Here is a 21,858-nt window from a genome sequence, read left to right as displayed (position 1 = left end):
CTGACACAAAGTCAGCAGGAGGGTGTGTGTGTGTGTTGAATAGAGGGAGGCGGGGGGGGTGGGGTGCGGGGGGGCACGTGTGTGTCATGCTCTTTGGGGGTGACATGTTTGTGAAGGTTCGAGGGCTCTTGTGCTAAACAAGGAAATCCGATCTGAACGGCATTGCCATTTTGGTGGCTGGAAGTAGCTTCTAGCACTGGTCGCTGCTCCCCTCCCTTCAGCATGGAGGCACTGCCTGGAGGAGGAGTCTGGAGACACGCAGCCTCACTTTTCAGACGAGTGCATGGATGATGTAAGCCTGGTTCACTCTTGACTCGCCTCTGACACCCTAGCCCTGACACGCCTTCTCTCACGGATGAGGGCATTCGCAGAGGTGGGGTGGAGGGCATGAAGAGGGAGGAGATTAGCTTTCAGGAAGAAGCTTTAAGGAGCCGTAATAGTCGGACCTTAAGTGAACTTCAACAGCTGGTGTTTTGATGGGAGAGTGGAAAGAGAAAAATGTACTTTCAATGGATTTTTAATAGGTGTGTGTGTGTTTATGCTTGAGGGCTTTCTTTGTGGTGTGTGTTCACTTCTAACTTCCCTTGTCAGCATGTGATGCATGAGATAATTAGCTGCCAAAGTACACTAATGCTCAAAGTAACAGTGAGCAATGAGAGAGAGACGGAGAGATAGAGAGACAATGTCAGGAAGAGAGGGAGAGAGAGAGTGAGAGAGAGAGAGAGAGAGAGAGAGAGAGAGAGAGAGAGAGAGAGAGAGAGAGAGAGAGAGAGAGAGAGAGAGAGAGAGAGAGAGAGAGAGAGAGAGCTATATTCTACAAACCAAACTGAAAACATATAACTTCAAAAGCATTTGGAGCATTCTACGATCATGAGTAGAGTTCACTGAAGGTTCAATACCTTCTAACACTGCTGCTGCTGGTCAGAGTCCAGATAGGAAGAGTTGATTGTTACTTTGACCCTTTTTACACCAGAGCTTATGAATAATTACCTTGACATGAACTTGGGGTTCAAACCGTCAAACACACACCCACACACAAGTAAAATGTTTTACATTGTTAATCCGCAGTAGGGTAGAATCAGATATCAACGCTGAGAACTCAAAATGTTTCACACAATTCTGTGTCGGTGTGTGGCATGCTGCCAGTCAGTGTGTATAGCAAGGTGTGATTGTATGTTGCAGTAAGTGTGGAGTGTGTATGTGTTCACCATGTTGTGTGTGTTAAACGTGATGTGTTAAGCATTGGTGTGTGTTAAGTGTGGGTTAAACATGGTGTGCGTGCTAAGCGTGGTGTGTGTGTGTTAAGCGTTGTGTGTGTTAAGCGTGGCGTGTTAGCAAAAGTACTGTGTTTGAGAGTGTTCCAGCCACAAATGACAGCAGGCACAGTAGGGGTGGAAGCTGTTTCCCTCAGGTAGGTGACAGCAGACCCCTGCTGTGTGTGTGTGTGTGTTTTCCATTCTGCAAGTGTGTGCATGCGCACAAGTATCCCTTCATTCATAAGTGTATGTGTGTGTGTGTGTGTGTGTATATGTGTGTGTGCCAAACCTCTCCACACTGTTTCTCCCCAGGGCTGGTAAGCATCTCTGGGAGCTCATGAGGAAGCCAGTCCTCAACGCCTGGACCTCCATCCAGACCTCACACAGCTGGAGCACAGCCACCACAGTCACCCAAGGGGATTGGGCTGGAGGTGGCAATAAAGACAGCTGATGCCTTCAACCATTTGAGCTGTTTTTACCTTGTTCACATTTTTTTATGGACGTCTATGTCATATTTGTGCTATGCCACAAGAAGTTGGGCAAAGCTGTTACTGTAAGACATACTGACCATGGCAGTTGAAATATGATCAACCCAGGGACCTTTTGGATATGAAGATTAATGTTGACACAGTTCTTCTGTTCACTTAACTGTTATGTGAAGTGAAGTCTTTATATGAAATTGCCACTAGTAGTCCATTCACTCTCTCTCTCTGTCTCTGTCTGTCGCTCTGTCTCTCTCTTTCTCTATCTCTGGCTATCTCTCTCTTTTACTTTCTCTTACTCTCTCACTTGTTCACACACTCACACAAGGCCACACACACATGCATAGACACACACACACACACACACACAGTGCATCGCCTCAGTGCATTGTCTTAGTCTCCTCAAACGGCCTAATTTAAGGCCGTTTGTGTCAGTACACTCACACACACAAACAGACACACACACACTTGGTTGGCAGCTATCAGTGATAAGAGTCCTGGTGTAAAGTGACTGGATCAATACCCAGGACTGAATTGCCAATTCCAGTTTGGGCCAGTGGAATGGTCCTGAGCTGCATTCTGAGGGCCTGCAATTGGAAAGGACTGAGTGGAATTGAATTTGGAGGGAGAGAAAGAGAGAGGGGGAAACGAGTGGACACAATGATCAGGAATTGACACACAATCATATAGACATTTCTTGGACCTCATCTCACTCTTCGATCGTACAGTATAGAGCAATCAGGGCTCTTGTGTTGGAGGAGAGGATGGTGTCCAGTGAGATGAGCCCATTAGCAGAGGCGGCATTCTCTTCTGTGTGTGTGAGTGTGCGTGTGTGTGTGTGTGTGTGTGTGTGTGTGTGTGTGTGTGTGTGCGTGCGTATGAATGTGTGTGGACATCTGTCTCAGTCATTCCTCCATATTGTCTGTGTAGATGACCCATTGAGGACTGCATTAGCTCTCTGAGCTAAGTCCAGCAAGAGCTCCTGTCTTCTGGTTTCAGTTCAAACCTATCAACAGGATTCTGTTTGATGGCCCTGCATGCAGGCCAAACAGCATGAAAACAGAAGAGAAGAAAACGTCACCTCTGACTGCTGAGTCACAGGAACGCTACTATTTTGCACACACAATTGAGCACATTGTTACACAATGTTCATGCGGTCTTATCTAATCCTACAACAGTCTTTACTTTATGTTATTATAATGTCCACTGCAGTTATAATAAAACCATGATGCACCATAAACTTCTTGGTCATCTACTGTCTGTTGTTCAATATCACATATCTTTTAACATGCCAGGGCCTAATAAACAGATGTTGTAAACTTTTATGAATCTCATCAAATGATAACAGAACTGATTTTGCAAAGATTTGATCTGAATAAATTATTATATAGTCATGTGGCGTGAGAGAGATTGCTTGTGAATGACTAGGATGTTGACTTTAGGGCAGAGGCATTGATAGACATAAAACTCTACTGGGGCACAGGCCCCTATTCATATCTTCTTTCAAGCTTGCTGCGCACAATGCACTACTAGGCTATAGAAACTCCCCTTGCTTAACCCACTATACAACAGTTCAAGGTCGCAAGTTTAATATCAGCTTTGGCAGGGACATCAATAGTTAATGCATGCACGCAAATTTTTTCGCTATCATTTGAGCGCAAATACTGCTTTTGAGCTTCACCTAATATTGTTTTTATGTTTTAGTCAAAATTAGAAACTTTCTTTAGTTTTGTAATGTTTTCTTAGCCTACCTCAATTCTGACTTGTGTGCAGAGTCCGACACCTGGACTTTTGTGTGCGTGCTGCAGTGGCTATTTGGCAAGCTCAGAAGAGCGTGCTGACAGGGAATTCTGCAGGCATCGGTTTGTATTTTCGGTTAACACATTTTGATTTTACAAGCTTTGATTGGGATACTGCATTTATTTTCCCCGGGATTATAAATCTAAATAAATGCACAGACTAATAAAGTTAATTGTTAAAACTCAAACTTTAGATTTTACTAGGGCACAGCAGATTTATATTGGGGCATGTGCCCCAGTAAAAAGGGTCTAACGACGCCCCTGCTTTAGGGTTTAAGTTTTGTGTTAGGCCTGATACCTAATGTCATTGCTTGCAGAAATCACACACTGGATGAACTCCCCGGATGAACTGTGGCAACATACACACACGCCCTCTCTTATTAACACAAACACACATGTAGACACAAACACATACACTCATACAATCTCTCTTTCTCTCTCACACACACATGCACAAACACTGGCGTACATGCTTATCTCACGTTTTATAGCCTCCGAGCTCAGAGGGGGGGCTGTAAAACACACACACACACAAACTGCATCATTCACATACTCACCCTCCCTCATATACTCACAGAAGACCCACTCCTTCCTTGCAAAGAAAGACATAAATACATGCATGAGTGATCACGCTAGCAGTTGTTCGCACACATCTGCAACCAGGCTACACTGGAGCTCAAATCTTCTAACCGTGGAGAACAGTCAAAGGCATGATCTAAACTGACGAGAAGCAGTGACCAATCCATACAACGACAAGAAGGAACACGGTACGCTTGTTCACCTTTGTGAATCTTTCCACACATTCTGAAAATATGCAACCACACATGGTCAAAGTTAGGTCATCATTTATTGTAAAATACGTTGCAAAGGGACAGATTCAAAAGATAGTCCATGTCCATGTTCCTGTTTATGGAGATGCAAACACTTGATACCAAGTACTTGAAAGTGCACACAATTCAGAAGTCTGTTTTTTGAGTGAAATCCAGGCAGAGATAGTCTGACTGTCTTCTGGCTGATAGACTTTGACCCTGTCTTGTACTGGTGGTATTGTCTATATGAGGGTGGTTTGAGAAGGATCTTTTCTACAGGTATTCAAACATTTAGAATGGGCAGCCTTGTACAGCCATACTTGTGTGTGAAAGTGTTAGATGGACCCAGATGTATGTGTAGATTCCACACTTGTATGGAATTTAAGAAATGTTGGTGAGTTGTCGGAAGACGTGTCTAACAGCTGATGAAATGGGCAATAATTTGCGCAGAAAGATTTTCCTCAGAAATCCTTATTTCATTATTTTTATGGATGCACACAATGTAAAATGTTTCAATATGCTTTGTAAGTGTGGGTTGGTGGGAGTGTGTTATATATGATGTGTGTAAAGCAGTTATTCGTGCTCTGTAATTCATTTATGACGCATGAGGGCAAACACTTTCACCGGCTGTCTGTTTGTGTGCCCTCGCTTGCTCTTCACACCACATTAAACAAGCTGGCGATAATCCACACACACACACACACACACACACACACACACACACACACACACAGACACAGACACACACAACACACACACTCACTTTGTCTACGTCTCACACAGCGCTAGGACTGGGGCCTAATGGTTTGAGCTGGATGATGGGATGGGAGGGTGCTGTATATAATGGTTGAGATTTCAACTCTGGCTACAGTTTTTGGCCACTAAACAAACCCCCCCCACCACACACCCACCCACCCTCCTCCTCCTCCTCCTCCTCCTCCTCCTCCTATTTCTTCTCCTCTCTCCTTCCTTTTGGCCTCTTTCACCTCAACCTGTCAAACTACCAAAACTTTTGTATCAACAACTTAGCTTGTGCCAAGGGTATATATACAATCTAAGGCGTGTGTGTATGTGCATGTATGTGTGTGTATGTGCATGTATGTGTGTGTGTGTGTGCATGAGTGTGTGTGGTCTTTTTTGTCCTGCCAAAGGGCCTAATTAGCCAAGGAGAGAAAAACTCTGCCTTGTGTGAACTTCTTGTCATTTAGAGACTGCTAATGAATATCGTTTTTGTGATCACAATAATAACATAGCCTGTGTGTACGTGTGTGTGTTTGTGTGTTAGATGGGGAAGAAGAAGTTCTCTGGCTTGGAGTGTTCCTTGATAGTGTTGTTTGTGCTGGTGAGTGTGGTCGCTCTTGCCCTCATCATTCTACTGGCCACCGGTGAACCTGCGGTCATTAAAGATGGTGAGTGTCCCTGCACACACACACGGGCCTGCAGACACACACAGGCACACACATTCTCACACACCAAGAAACACACTAATTGGCCACCAATATATAACACAATGTCTGCCACAGATACACAAACTGTCTCGTAAATATCCGAAAAATGAGCCAGTGAGAGCAGTGAAGCATGTAATGACAGGGAGAGCTGGGGAAGGTTGTGAAGGGGTGCTGGAGGGTGTAGAGGGGCAAGGGGGGAGGTCGTAGGGAGGTGAGTTGGAAGAGTTGGGGTAGGTTGTGGAAGGGTGAGATGGGGGAGGTTGTAGAGCGCCCAGATGGAGAGGCGTCGAGGGGTGAGATGGGGGAGGTCGTAGAGGGGTGAGATTGGGGATATAGGGGGAGGTCATAGAGGAGTGAGATTGTTGAGATGGGGGTGGTGTAAAGGGGAGAAACGGGGAAGATGGGAGAGTTGTACAGGGGTGAGGTGGGGTAGGTGTAGAGGGGTGATATGGGGGAGGTGTAGAGGGGAGAGATAGGGGAGATGGGGAGGTGTAGAGGGGAGAGATGGGGGAGGTGTAGAGGGGAGAGATAGGGGAGATGGGGAGGTGTAGAGGGGAGAGATGGGGGAGGTGTAGAGGGGAGAGATGGGGGAGGTGTAGAGGGGAGAGATAGGGGAGGTGTAGAGGAGAGAGATAGGGGAGAGATTGGGGAGGTGTAGAGGGGAGAGATGGGGGAGGTGTCGAGGGGAGAGATAGGGGAGATGGGGGAGGTGTAGAGGGGAGAGATGGGGGAGATGGGGGAGGTGTAGAGTGGAGAGATGGGGAAGGTGTCGGGGGGAGAGATTGGGAGGGTGTAGAGAGGAGAGATGGGGGAGGTGTTGAGGGGAGATATAGGGGACATAGGGGAGATGGGGGAGGTGTAGAGAGGAGAGATGGGGGAGGTGTTGAGGGGAGAGATGGGGGACATAGGGAAGATGGGGGAGGTGTAGAGAGGAGAGATGGGGGAGGTGTTGAGGGGAGAGATGGGGAACATAGGAGAGATGGGGGAGGTGTAGAGAGGAGAGATGAGGGAGGTGTTGAGGGGAGAGATAGGGGACATAGGGGAGATGGGGGAGGTGTAGAGGGGAGAGATAGGGGACATAGGGGAGATGGGGGAGGTGTAGAGAGGAGAGATGAGGGAGGTGTAGAGAGGAGAGATGGGGGACATAGGGGAGATGGGGGAGGTGTAGAGAGGAGAGATGGGGGAGGTGTTGAGGGGAGAGATGGGGGAGGTGTAGAGAGGAGAGATGGGGGAGGTGTTGAGGGGAGAGATAGGGGACATAGGGGAGATGGGGGAGGTGTAGAGAGGAGAGATGAGGGAGGTGTAGAGAGGAGAGATGGGGGACATAGGGGAGATGGGGGAGGTGTAGAGAGGAGAGATGAGGGAGGTGTAGAGAGGAGAGATGAGGGAGGTGTAGAGAGGAAAGATGAGGGAGGTGTAGAGAGGAGAGATGAGGGAGGTGTAGAGAGGAGAGATGAGGGAGGTGTAGAGAGGAGAGATGAGGGGAGTTGTTGAAAAGCAGGGGATGGACTACATGAAGGAGAACAGAGGTTGTCCGGGGGCAGAGGATGAGACACTGATACACATGTTTTGACTGCTGTCATTCTCAATCCTCCGTCAGAATGAGACATACTTGCGCACTTATACACTTGTACACAGACACACACAGACATGCACACACACTCTTGCTCATGTCTGCTCTCTGTCCTTGGTCAATAACACACAAACATTCTGGGGGTATGATGTCATGATGACAATGACATCATCTTTATAATCATTGTTCTTTATTGGCAAATGAGCTGCTATTGGTCGTACCCTCTCCTGACTGACAACTGATTGGTTGTTGTCTACCATGTGACAGAGGTCATAGGGGGTGCTCCACAATGTCCCATCATCCCGCTGGGTGAGAGGGTCGATTGTTTCCCTGACGCTGGGGCCTCTAAGGTACGTATCCACGGAGACCTGTAGTCTCATAGCTGGACATTTGGACAATTGAACATGATAGAGGATGCCTCTTGCCGATAATGATGATGAAAATTATAAGAATGATGATGATTATGGTGACAGCGGTGATGGTTGTGATGGTGGCGGTTATGATGGTTGTGATGATTATGATGGTGATGATGATAGTGGTGGTGATGATGGTGCTGATGGTGACAATGATGGCGATGGTGTTAATGGTGATGGTAGTGATAGTGTTGATGATTCTGGTGCTGATGGTGATGGTGCTAATGGTGTTGATGATGGTGTTGTCTGTAGTTGAAATGCCAAGAGAGAGGGTGCTGCTGGAGCCCACTGGACCAGACGAACGTTCCGTGGTGTTACTTCTCAACCAATCATGGATACTCTGTTGTTGCTGAAGACACCCCTAACCCCTACAGTAAGAACCCCCATTTACCTATCCTCTTCTTCCTGATTCTCCTCCTCCTCCTCTTCCTTCTTATCTCCATCCTTCTGACCTTCCTCCTCATCCTCTTTCACACCCTTGTCCTTCTACTCCTCATCCTCCTCGTTCTACTCCTCATAGCAAGAAAATACAAGTCAAAGTATACAAGAATGAGGCAAAAATATTGACTTGTGATCAGGCTGAATATCAAGGCTGGTATATAACAACCAGAGTGAAGGTACAAGCAAGACTAAGTCAAAATATGCTCAGTAAGTCAAAACACAGAATGGCTATCAGAAATACTAGTAGAAGGCTTAGTACATTGTGAAAACACAAAACAATACCTCACAAAGAACACAAGAAACTGACCTGAAAAAAATAGCTTGCTCTAACGAGCAGCAGGTGAAAATCATAAACGAAAATGAACAACAAACCGAACATAAAAACAGAGAACCTAGAATGTAAACATAGAAAACCTCTCAACGACATCAGTAAAAGGTTTGCAATAAGGGAAAAATCCAACAGAACCTTAAATCCTTCTCATAATCCTTCCACCATTCCACATTCTCCTCCTCCTCCTCCTCCCCATCGTCCTCTTACATTTCAAGTTTTCCACATTTCTCCTACTCAACCCAGGGCTTGATTCATATCGTCAGAAACATGTATGGCATTTGGCAAAACATGATAAACACAACAGTAAACCCCTCATTCTATTTGTAGCTTGCTTATACCCGTTCAGGTATTGCCATGGAGTAAACTGCAATATTTGACCATTTCTGACACAATCTTCGAGATACAAACTTTCCATTACCTTCAAGAAATCATTTTTTCCAAAATAAAATACTGGTTTTAAACCTGTTTACATGCCTTCAGACCTCTTTAGCTGTTTGGGCTTAAGCCTCGGAATGTTTCAAATCTAAATCAATCGCTTCTCTTTACAATTTCTCTGTCCAACTTTCTCTTTCTTCTTCTTCATTGGAGGACTGGATGCCCGTCTGACCAGAAACCCTGCCCCCTCCCTGTTTGGTGCTGACATCGAAGAGCTGTCCTTGCATGCCGAAATGCAGTCAAACAAGAGACTTCGATTCAAGGTATGGAAATGTACACACATGTTAACTAGCGCACACAGACACACACACCCTGTTCTGACCCCTGTGCCCACGTGGTTTGTGGCCCCACCAGATCACAGACTCTAAGAGGCAGAGGTTCGAGGTGCCCCATGAGCATGTCAACATCCCCAACCAGCAGCCGTCTGATGCCCTTAGCAACACCCTGGAGCTGGTGAGAAAGCCCTTTGGGCTGAAAGTACGCAGGAAGGAAACCAACAAGTTGGTGTAAGTGCGTGTCTGTGATTGGTGTGTGTGTGGGTGTGTGTGGGTGTGATCATCACATGATCTACAAGGTAAAAAAAAAAAACTTGATCAATCGATCCTTCCAGTCTCCAAGATAAGAACATCAGTACTGCTAAAAACTGGTCTTATCTGGAGATTGATTAACTGATATTGTTCAGATGAAGCATTTTGTTATTTGTGGCACACTATATCGAGAGAGAGAGAGAGAGAGAGAGAGAGAGAGAGAGAGAGAGAGAGAGAGAGAGAGAGAGAGAGAGAGAGAGAGAGAGAGAGAGAGAGAGAGAGAGAGAGAGAGAGACAGAGGCAGAGGGGTGGTAAGGCCATGTGAACAGAGCGTGCTACACATAGAATCATTGCCCGCGTAGATAATTGTTATGATCGTATCACTCTGCACTCTAACCGCATGTCTATGGGTCGTTCTGTGTAGAAATGAAGTCTATTTGGAAAGGAACCCAGTCAGCTCAACACAATCCAGTCATTGCAATTGAACCTATTAACTTTGCAATTTTCTACCATGAGATTTGTGGATAAAAATGATTAGTTGGAAACCTCCACAGGTGGGACTGTTGGTCAGATACTCTCTATGGGGAACTGGAAGTGGATGGACTGAGATAGAAAGAGTAGAGAGGCTATATTTTAAGTTATCTTGTTTTGAGTGGCAGTGGAATATCACACACACACGTGTGCTTGTTAAAGCGTGAAAGCCTGTCCTATCATCCATGTTTTTCCACCACACCTCACAATGTTTTCCTCTCTACCAATAACCTGTCAAAACGTAACTGTACGTGTGTGTGTATGTTGGTGTGTGTGTGTGTGTGTCACGGTCAGGGAATGTCTCCTTATTTTTTTCTCTTGTCTTTTCCTCAATTCACACACTAAAACACACACACATACAAACACACACACAGGTTTGACACCACTATGGGGCCGCTGGTGTTTGCTGATCAGTACCTGCAGATTTCTGCCAGGCTGCCATCCCATAATATCTATGGGCTGGGGGAACACGTCCATCAAAACTATCGCCATGACACCAACTGGAGAACGTGGCCCCTATTTGCCAGAGACTCGTTTCCTAATGGGGTGAGGAGGAAAACACACACACACAAACACACAGAGACGTACCCATGCACGCACACACACACACACACACACACATTGAAATACATTCTGTACACACATACTTTACAGTCATATAAACACACACATACAGCACATACAGTACACAAACACACAATGATCTACATTTTTACGCTGCCTTGAATTTTACTGTCCCAGTCGGTCTGCCACTTCGTATTACTGTGTGAGTGAGTAAATGAGTGTGTGTTTACGTTTGTGTAATAATGGAAAAGGGGTTACTAGTGTGTGTTCACAGCATGTGCACATTGTACCCTCCCCCCCAAAGGGCATATAATTGAATGTCTTGTAAGCTGATTAGGTAGTGCAGTCGCCCCCTCAACTTCGATCTCTCTCTCTCTCTCTTTCTCTCTCTGTCTCTCTCACTCTCTCTCTCTTCCTCTATTCCCCTAGGGAACACACAACCTCTACGGGCACTATCCATTCTTTCTCTGCCTGGAAGATGAGACTGGAAAGTCTTTTGGTGTCTTTTTGATGAACAGCAATGCTATGGGTAAATTGAAAAGCACACACACACACGGGCGCACACACACACATACACACACACACTCATCCACAAATAAATGGCTTTGATTTCATTTTGAAATGAGTCAAAGCCATTTATTTGTGGATTTGTGTGTGTGTGTGTGTGTGACCTGGTGTAGAGGTGACCCTCCAGCCTGCACCAGCCGTGACATACAGAACCATTGGTGGAGTTCTGGACTTCTACATCCTGTTTGGAGACACACCAGAAGAGGTCGTCCAGGAGTTTGTTCTGGTGAGACCCTACCTATGACCCTACCTATTTGTGCATGTTTGTGTATTGTGTCTGTATGTGTGTTTGTATGCATCTCTGCATCAATTCTTTATTTACAATGTCCTTTTTATGATATCTATCTGTGTGTGTGTGTGTGTACGTGTGTTTATGTGTCATGTGTGTGTGTACGTGTGTTTATGTGTCGTGTGTGTGTGTGTGTCGTGTGTGTGCAGCTGGTGGGGCGGCCAGTGATCCCTCCCTATTGGTCCCTGGGGTTCCAACTGTCCCGGTGGGACTACGGCAGTCTGGACGAGGTCAAGAGAACAGTGGAGAGGAACCGCGCCATAGGTATCCCATATGTAAGTCCTTGGGGAACAGCAGGAACACAGAACACTGTTTCGGTAGGCAGAGGAGGAATGCGGTTTGAACAGCTTGGTTATGACAAGAATGACAAGAAGCCTGACAAGAATCTCATGATAGCGAAAGAGACTTGAGTCAATGCTGATCAACAGGGTCCGTTCATCCAGTCATGATCCGCCCACACATACACGCACACACACACACACACACACACACACAGGAAACATGGTTGTGCTAGGAGTGTTATCAGTTGATCCCACAGTGTTAGCAGTGGGACTGCGTGAGCTAATCCAGCTATCACCGACTTGTTATCATTGTCCATCAATTCCACCTGGCAGCTCTCCTTCAGCGATATGAAGCTGCCAGAGATCAACATGCCCGGATAGCGCATGTGTGTGTGTGTGTATCGGGGTGGGGCGGTAAGGGCTAAGGTTTTCAACGTGATGAAAAAAACATATTGTGAAATGTTGAGGCCGGTTTTTTGGATCTGGACCAGGAGAAAGTCTGATAGCTGGTGCGATCCTTTCACCCAGAGAGACTTCATCCACACCGTAACACTTGACCACGGAACTCCGGAAACAAGCGGTCCACCGCACTGCAACACCCCATACACGCTCCCCCCACCCCTCCCTTTGGTAACAACATTGACTGTGGTTAAGATATAAGACAGGCATGCTCCAACAGAGGCTGGATCAAGAAATGCATCAAACCGCACTGCGAGTATCTAGATATCCCTCACTCCCTCCTGCCCCAAAAGACACAAGATGACAGCTGGTTTCACTGGAGATGTATGGTGCCACACGTTTGATCGGCATCAGATAGACCACAGAGGGCATTATCACATTACCCTAATACGTCTGGAACCCGACAACATTAGTGAAGGCACTGGCAGGAAGGCCTAACCATCTGTTCCAGCGAGAAAGAAAGAGAGAGGGGGGTGGGGTGAGGGGGCGGGGGTGGGGAGGTGCTGGGGGGGGGGGGGGCGGCGGCGGGGGGGACTGACAGACGAGCAAATCAGGGCCCGAGACCAGAAACAGAATGTGCACGCACTTTCAAATCCTCCCAAGGTTCTGCTGCACGTTAGCCAAGTCGCAGGCATTCACATCAAGGTCTGTAACACTCGCAGGCTCGCCAGCAGGCTAACACTACAGCAGATGCCTGGGAGTGATGCTAAGTTGCTAATCTTGGGCCTGCGCTTATTAGATAGAGTAAGATGCTAATATATTTGTGTGCAGGTGGGGGTTTGCGGGGGGTGAGGAAGAGGGTACTTTAAATTCGTCATTAAGATGCACATTTTCGAGCGTTCGCGTTTAAGTCATGCATTGGGAAGGCAGCCGTGAACCAATGTGTTTGAGCCCCACTTGAAAGCCCTTCTAAATACATCCAATTCAGACTTGGATGTAAATGTGCATTTAATGCGTTTGAGTCATGCCAAGATGCTAACATATTAACATACTGTAGGCTTTGAATGTGTGATAAGATGCCGCCAGAGTTGGGCTGGAGTCACTGCGCAACCAGAAAGCATGGCACGTCCAGGGATATCTAGGTCAAGCAAAGACAAGGATGTTGCACAGCCTGGGCACAGACGGTAGAATTCACACTAAGGCTCCACAGAAGCATTAATCGTGGTGTGACATGTTGAATGAAATGAACTTGAATGTCATGTAAGTGTGAAGGGACCTAACCGACCTGATCTAGTCCAACTTGAGAGGATGAAAGCTTTAAAGTGCCCTTGAAACTAGTTAGCTCCTTTTCCTTTCTCCTTTCAGGACATCCAGTACACTGATATAGATTACATGGAGGATAAGAAGGACTTCACTTATGATCTGGTTAATTTCAAAGAGCTTCCTCAGTTTGCTGATTATCTCCATGAGAAAGGACAGAGATACATTCTCATATTGGTGAGTCAAACACCGCAAGCTCAAACACAGCCTACACAATCTCTGAATAATGAAGTTCATATTCTTCATACAGTGCAAATTGTGAGTTAAAAGCACTTCACACACACAGTCCAAACAACTTCTTGATACTTGTTGAAACCATCATGTTCTACAAGATGAATGTTCAAAAATATGCCAGACGCTGCATGTTTTTTTGGCCAGTTAAAATGAATTCACCAGTGATCATATGCACATGTGGGAGGCTGTAGAGATGTGTGTGAGGTATGTGTGAGATGTGTGTGAGGTGTGTGTGAGATGTGTGTGAGGTGTGCGTGAGACGTGTGTGAGGTGTGCGTGAGGTGTGCGTGAGATGTGTGTGAGGTGTGCGTGAGGTGAGTGTGAGGTGTGTGTGAGGTGTGCGTGAGGTGTGTGTGAGATGTGTGTGAGACGTGTGTGAGGTGTGCGTGAGGTGTGTGTGAGGTGTGGGAGTCAGATGGCTGAGCGGTTAGGGAGTCGGGCTATTAATCAGAAGGTTGTTGGTTCGATTCCCGGCCTTGCAAAATGACGTTGTGTCCTTGGGCAAGGCACTTCACCCTACTTGCCTCGGGGAGAATGTCCCTGTACTTACTGTAAGTCGCTCTGGATAAGAGCGTCTGCTAAATGACTAAATGTGTGCGTGAGGTGTGCGTGAGGTGTGCGTGAGGTGTGCGTGAGGTGTGTGTGAAGTGTGCGGGTCCTAACTGCCAGTGATGTCTCTCAGGACCCTGCAGTGGCCACCAGTAGAAGGATCAACGGGCCTTATGAGTCATATGACAGAGGAACCCAGAAGAAAGCTTGGGTCACTGAAGATGATGGGACCACACCTTTAGTGGGAGAGGTGAGCTGTGTATGTGTGAGAGTATGTTTGTGTGGGTGTTAGAAAATATATCTGAGTTAGTGTGTGGGTGTGTATGTGTGTTTGTGTCATCATTTGTGTCAGTCCTCTGTTGTATTGAGTGCTGTCTACAGGGAAAGTATTATGGACCCCTCGGAGCGTGGTAAACAACGTATCACACGGGTTACAAAGTCTCTTGTGATTAGCTCTGCGATTAAGCCAGGCGTTGCGCTAATCGCTTTTTTATGGTTTTCTATCGGGTCAAACATATGCATCGATTTCACATTAATGTTTAATCTCAAACTGTTCTGCATCACAGACTGTGCTTACACCCGTTCCATATCTGTGTGCATGTGTGTGTGTTGGGATGTGTGCGAGTGTGTGTTGGGATGTGTGTGTTCTGCTTGTGAAAACAGAAAGAATGCCTCTGAATTGGAGTGGGGAAGTGGGGCTGATGGTGCTGGTGGTGCAGGCAGAAGTAGTCTTGTATTTATTAGATACATTAGTGGGGTAATTGGAGAAGAGGATGAAAGGAACAGCTATTTCTGGAAGCCTCCATCTACGAAAATGGAGGTTGGGTAAAACATCCGGATCACAGATGTTCATAGAGAACTCCAGTGTTTATGAAGAATGATAACACTGTGAAGAAAAAGAGTCAATGGTGAGGAGGGGAGAGGGTGATGGTTGGAAGAGGAAAAAGAGAGAAAGAAGGAGCATGGGTGAAGGGCTACGGAGGGAGTGAGAGCATGGAGATAGAAGGATGAAAAGACAGACATGGAGAGAAGGATGGAAACTATGTCTGACAATCAATTAACTTTGACCTTGAGTTTTAGAACAGGCAGCGCTGTAAATCTGATCCCACGAGAGGTCAATCCTAATAGCATGTGTATGTGCGTGTGTGTTGACGTGCTTGTGTATGCCCATGTGCCCATGTTTTTGTTCCTTTGCTTGAGTGTGTGTGTGTTTTGTGTATGCCCACACTGTATGTGCCTGTGATTGTGTGTTTGTGTCTGTGTGTGAACATGATTCATGGGCTTTCTCTGTTCTTGGGTGTAAAGGCAGAAGAGCAATGAAATAAAAGGTAAAATGGTAACCATAGTGTTTTACTGGACCTTGAGATTTAATCTTTAGCTTGTTATACAAGGTCATAAACACACAGAGGCACACACGCGCACACACACACACACACACACACACACACACACACACACACACACACACACACACACACAGCACTGCCAGTACCTGTCTAGCATTCTCATGTCTCTATCTGTGGATTAATCATTACTCTCAAAGCATGTCATTATCAACAGCTTCTAACAACACCACGTCTGGAGATTTCTATTGCATTATCGATTTCTGCTCTCCTCTCTTCTCATCCCTCTCTCCTCTACTGTCCCCTTTTCTACTTTCACATTTCTCTCTCCTTCTCCTACACTCGCTCCCTCTATTTTCCGACTACCCTCCCTATCTCCTTCCACTGTCCTCTTATCGTTTGTATCCTCGCTCTCTTCTTCTCTTTCCCTTGCTCCCGGTCTCTTTTCGCTTCGCTCGATCCCTACCATCTGTCCTTGATCCCCTCTCTTCTCTTTCTGTGGCTTTGAATGCATCACCCTCTCACCGTCATTACAATGACCATCACGACTGCCCCTCCATCCTCATCCTCCTCTCAGTAACCAAACCACCCTATCGACCCACCCCCCAACCCTCCCCACCACCTCCCCCACCTCTCTTACGCCTCTCTACCACCAACCCTCAACCCCCCACCCCTCCTCCACCTCCCCACTACCTTCCCTCCATCCCCACCACCCCTTCTACACCCGTCTTCCAACCCCCAGGTTTGGCCGGGGGAGACGGTGTTCCCTGACTACACCAACCCTGGCTGCATCGAGTGGTGGGAGGACGAGTACGAGAGGTTCTACAGGGAGGTCAAGCACGACGCCCTCTGGATCGTGAGTCCGCCTCGCCTCTCATGCCCACGCGCAGCCATCGATCTTTTGAATATGTAATACACATATCACAATCCAATAACTCTGAGGAGAGCCTGCATGGAAGTATCTCACACTGCGGTGCACGTGCCTTGAATGTCAGCGATGTTGACAAATGAGCTGGATGTTTCATTCGTCTGGTTCTTGAGAGGTCCCTAACATGGCTTCCATCTCCTGATGTTCTGTCACCTGCTAGGATATGAACGAGGTGGCAAACTTCAAGCAGGGCTCGAACAAAGGCTGTGCTGACAACAACCTCAACTACCCTCCTTACACCCCCAGTGAGTGTGCAAAATAGTAAATGTTTCTTTTCTCCAACAATTTCATTGTTTTATCTCTCTCCCAACATCTTTCAGTCTCCCTTCTTGTCTCTCTCTCTTCCTCTCCTTCTCCCTCTCCTTGTCCCCCTGTCATCCCTCTCTTCATCCTTATCCCTCTCGTGTCTGTCCGTAGGGATTCTGGATGACCTGATGTACAGCAAAACTCTGTGCATGGACGCCAAACAGACTTGGGGCAACCACTACGATGTCCACAGTCTCTATGGCTACTCCATGGTGCTGGCTTCAGAGAAGTGAGTTCAGATGAACAACATTGCATAAGCTTCTCAGGATGGAGAGTTCAGAGTTCAGTCCACTGGTTTTGAAGTTAGGCTACATCTTCTGTAGCCTTGGGCCTAGTTACTGAGTGAAGTTCAGTGAAGTTCTTTTTCTATCTAGATTTTTACGTCATTCACTCTCACACTTTCTTTCTCAGTAACAACCCCCCCTGCCACACGCACACCCCCCACACACACACCTACACACATGCACACACACGAGTCGCAAGTGTTCAGGGAGGTCTTGATTTGCTGAGTCACACTCCATTCTTTCTCAGATTTTTTTCTGTCTCTTTCTCTTCCACAGTTGTTTTCTCTCCTCTGTGTAAAACTCTCTTGGCAGGATACAGCATTGGTACAACATCATTAGCCTTTTGGCATTATCATAAAAATCAATGGTAGTTCGATTCAGCAAACCAAACAGAACAATCGCGACTACAAATGACATCCACAATGCTTTCCATTTCACTCCCTCTTCTAAACCACGCTCCTCTCTTTCTTTCTCCCTAACCTTTTCGTTTTTTTCTCCTTCTCTCTCTCCTCTACCTTCTCTTCCTTCTTTCTATCTCTGTCTCTCTCTCTCCCTCCCCTTTTCTCACCTTTGCCTGTTCTGCTCACTCTCCTTCTACCTCCCCTATCCCTCTCCTTCTCACTCCATATCTCTTTCGTCCTTACTCTCCTTCTCACTCCACATTTACTTTTTCACTACTTGCATGCTCTCCTTTCCCTCTCTTTCCCTCTCTTTCTCAGGGCTCTGAAGAGGGTGTTTGGGGGGAACCGGACCCTCATGTTGACCCGTTCCTCCTTCCCAGGAGTGGGTAAATACGCGGGCCACTGGCTGGGCGACAACGCCGCCAACTGGAACGACATCAAATGGGCCATCCCTGGCATGCTGGAGTTCAGCCTGTTTGGCGTTCCCTACGTGAGTGGTTCAACTCTGTCTCACCTGCTCTCTCAGTGGCTGGTCTACCCATCCATTTATATTGAGTCTATTTTGGTTGGCTGATATTTTGTATTGATTTCGACTGTCTTTATTGGCTTGTCCTGGCTTTGTTTAATTGGTTTCGATTTCAATTTTAAACTTGTTGGAATGCCTCTATGAATATTTCACTAGGTCTCTTGAAAGATAATTTGATTCATATTTTTTTATGGATTGGAGGGTGGTTTAGTTTGAGCTTTACTTTTAGTTCTTTAGTTTACCTTCTCAGGAGTGGCAGGCTCATCGGTGGTGTTTCATCAAATGAGACACTGATTGATTTTGGGAGAGGAGCACTCAGGTCCACACACTGCAACATAGATGAGGGTGGTGGAGAACGATTTGTGGTGAGATGGTGATTGTGTGGCTGAGAGGAGCTTGGCTTGGTGTTCTACCGTGGTAGAACAGACAAAACACAAAGTTCAAACAGGGGAAAAATGCCAATAGGGAGTCACACACACTCAAACACACACACACACACACAAAACACACTTCACCAGCTGTGTCAGCCATCTAGATTTGGAGTAGCCAACCTCGGTCCTAAAGGGACTCTGTTGTAGAGGTTTTCCAATTCCTTGACGAGGACATACACACACAGACACACAAACTGACAAGGACATACACACACAGACACACAAACTGACGAGGACATACACACACAGACACACAAACTGACGAGGACATACACACACAGACACACAAACTGACGAGGACATACACACACAGACACACAAACTGACGAGGACATACACACACAGACACACAAACTGACCGTACCAAAACCCCTGAAAACCAGGTAAATGGGATCTGGTTTGATTTCTTCCCTATTGAACATGTAAGTGGCCTGTAGGGGGTTAAATATCGGCCAAAAAAACAAAACTAATTCCCTTATGGGAAATTAAAGGAAGATGGGAAACTAAACAGTGTATTAGCATGAACCAAATAATGCCAATACCAATGGAATTCCAGTTATTTGACTCTATGGGTTAAATCAGAGCAAGAATGGTCAAAATAAGGTTAAATTAAATAAATATTTAATAACATTGCAAATGAATGAAAACAATTACAAGGCAAACATGTTACAAAATGAAGATTAACTCTTACCTGCGCTACCATGATTATTTTAAATCAGAGAGACAGTAAGAGGTGCGCAAGGAGAAGGAGTACAAGCCAGAGCTGAGGAGAAGGTCTTAGGAGATCAAGAATCCACTGAACAATGCTTCGCAATTCCTTTTATACACAAGAACAACCAATCAAACCAAATCTTGACCCTTACTTGTCAGCATATGACTAGCAGGATGCTACAGGAAGTTACACAATGAGGTGTGAGAGCCATAAAGTTGAGACCCTGTCGAGCAACTCCAGATTTTAGCATATGAGAAGTGGGAACAGGTTGACACCCAGCCTTACAGCCTAGTAGTAATGAATAGCAACAGTAGAATGCACCTCTCCCACAAAGGGACATGTGCAGGGAGTCAAGTGGCTGAGCGGTGAGGGAATTGGGCTAGTAATCCGAAGGTTGCCAGTTCGATTCCCGGTCATGCCAACTGACGTTGTGTCCTTGGGCAAGGCACTTCACCCTACTTGACTCGGGGGAATGTCCCTGTACTTACTGTAAGTCGCTCTGGATAAGAGCGTCTGCTAAATGACTAAATGTAAATGTGCAGGCTCAGTCATGGACAACATATTTAGGACAATACTGGCCACTGTGAATCTTCGAACACACAGTTAAGCCCGGGATTGTTTGTGATGTTATCTTTTCCCTTCCATGGTAGGATGTCAACATCACTTTGTCATACAGTCAGTTTAATATGGTGGGTCTTGTGGCCTGTGCTGCCCATTCTTCAAGTTAAAACGGGCAACTGTCATTCATGAATGTGTCTGTGTGTGTTTGTGTGTGGGTTCAGATCGGGGCAGACATCTGCGGTTTCTTTGATGAACCATCGGAGGAGTTGTGTCGCAGGTGGATGCAGGTGGGGGCTTTCTACCCCTTCAGCAGGAACCACAACGCCCAAGGTTACAAGGTACCGTTCTAGATGAGCCTAACCCAGTCAAGCTTTTTTATTAGTAAGGTTAATTACAAACTGACAAAGATGTATACTTACAGAGAAAGACACAGACAGAGTGATATAGTGAGAGAGACAGAGAGACAGACTGTGAGAGAGAGAGACAGAGAGAGGGGGAAGAAGAGATACAGAGCATTATGCTGCATGCGAGATGACAGGAAAATGATGATGAATAGAAAAAAAGATTACCAGTAAATGAGTTGGCAAATGTGTGACCTTTGCATTGCCCTAATCACTTCTCTCATCAGAAGGGCAGAGTCCACACTCATATGCACAAGTGCACAAACAACACACACTCACACAAGCACACGTGTCCTCACACATATTTGCACACTCACACACATACACATACTCTCACACCGACTCTCTCCCTTTCACACACACACACACACACACAGACACACACACACAGACAGACACACACACACACACACAGACACACTCAGGGCATGAATGATTAGCCTGATGAGAGGAGGAAGGCCCTTCAGCTGCTAATCATCCTCTCAGACTCCACAATTATGGGATTAAAACCTACTTCTATTTCCTTTCTCTCGCTCTTTCTCTCTGCCGCGCTCACTTGCTCGCTGCCATCAGTCGGCCCTACTCTTTATTCTCTCAGCTTTATTTCCCTCCATCAGCGAGTCTCTCACTCTCTTTTTAGCCCCTTCATTACTTTCTTTCTTTCCCTCACTATTGTCGAACTTATTCATCTTTCTTGATGTGCTCTTTTGCTCCATTCTTTCTATTTTCTTTCACTCCTTTTTTCCTCTTTTTTTTCTTTCTTTTGTTCCACTTAACACATACTTGATGTCGAACACTGCAATGTATGACAAGAAACAAGTTGAACTTTTGTGAAATAATGTGTATCAAATAGATGTGTATTGTGTTCAATGATTTCTGCATCTTTCCTAGTCATGCCAATAAAGCCTCTTTCTATTTCTCATCCTCATCCATCTCCTCCTCCCTCTTTCTCCTTCCCTTCCTCCCTACTTCCTTTCCTCCTCCACCTCCTACTCCACCTCTGCCTCCTTCCTCTCCTCTTCCACCTCCACCTCCAGCCCCAAGACCCTGCAATATATGGTGCCAATTCCAGACTGGTGGAATCATCCAGGCGCTACCTAAACATCCGTTACACCCTGCTCCCTTACCTCTACACCTTGTTCTACAAGGCCCACACCACAGGAGAAACTGTCGTCAGGCCGGTGATGAATGAGTGAGTCACAGCTCCCTGGCGTGTCAGTGGCATGTCATCAGAGCTAGCAGGCTCAACGGACTCCACCGTCCACATGCACCGCCTGTTGTGCATATGAACCAACTGCTTGTGGACGCACACAGTGCCTTGTTGTTGATGTCAACCGTTCTCTCGCTCGGTCTCCCTCTCTCTGTCTTCATTGTCTCTCGCTCTTGTTCCTTCTCTCTGTCTTTTTCATTGTCTCTCTTTCTCTCTCTCCCTCCCTCAGGTTCTACTCAGACAGTAACACCTGGACTGTGGATCGCCAGTTTCTCTGGGGGAAACATCTGCTCATCACTCCTGTACTAGACCCGGTCAGTACACGCACACGCACATACACACACACCCACACATTCGTTCTCTTTTTTTCTCTTGCACTGACGTACACACACACACATATACACACACGCTCTCTCTCATTCCCTCTGTCTGTCTTCCTCGCTCACTGGCACACACACACACACACACACACAGACAGACACACAGACACTGTCTTCTTGTCACACA

At 46.4% G+C, this 21,858-nt stretch overlaps 2 protein-coding genes across 2 annotated transcripts in view; both read left to right on the top strand.

Moving 5' to 3' along the window:
• Positions 1–2,026, top strand: part of slitrk3a (SLIT and NTRK-like family, member 3a) — a 10,670-nt gene extending 8,644 nt beyond the window's left edge. Inside the window, exon 2 of the mRNA XM_062473376.1 lies at positions 1,569–2,026. The gene's annotated coding sequence lies outside the window, so the exon portion shown is untranslated. The remainder of the gene's footprint in view (positions 1–1,568) is intronic.
• Positions 2,027–4,162: 2,136 nt separating this feature from the next.
• The window catches only part of si (sucrase-isomaltase), a 39,953-nt gene continuing 22,257 nt past the window's right edge, over positions 4,163–21,858 (top strand). The window contains 19 exon segments of the mRNA XM_062473334.1: positions 4,163–4,304; positions 5,632–5,755; positions 7,635–7,717; positions 8,033–8,153; positions 9,141–9,250; positions 9,342–9,493; positions 10,420–10,591; positions 11,039–11,138; positions 11,290–11,402; positions 11,615–11,740; positions 13,511–13,642; positions 14,382–14,498; positions 16,334–16,447; positions 16,680–16,764; positions 16,937–17,054; positions 17,829–18,000; positions 19,962–20,078; positions 21,179–21,333; positions 21,581–21,665. Coding sequence (XP_062329318.1) covers positions 5,632–5,755; positions 7,635–7,717; positions 8,033–8,153; positions 9,141–9,250; positions 9,342–9,493; positions 10,420–10,591; positions 11,039–11,138; positions 11,290–11,402; positions 11,615–11,740; positions 13,511–13,642; positions 14,382–14,498; positions 16,334–16,447; positions 16,680–16,764; positions 16,937–17,054; positions 17,829–18,000; positions 19,962–20,078; positions 21,179–21,333; positions 21,581–21,665 — 2,196 coding nt within the window. The 5' untranslated portion in view covers positions 4,163–4,304.

The sequence above is a fragment of the Osmerus eperlanus genome, chromosome 11, assembly GCF_963692335.1.
Source record: "Osmerus eperlanus chromosome 11, fOsmEpe2.1, whole genome shotgun sequence".
NCBI lineage: Eukaryota > Metazoa > Chordata > Actinopteri > Osmeriformes > Osmeridae > Osmerus > Osmerus eperlanus.
This window is presented reverse-complemented; position numbering and strand designations above follow the sequence as displayed.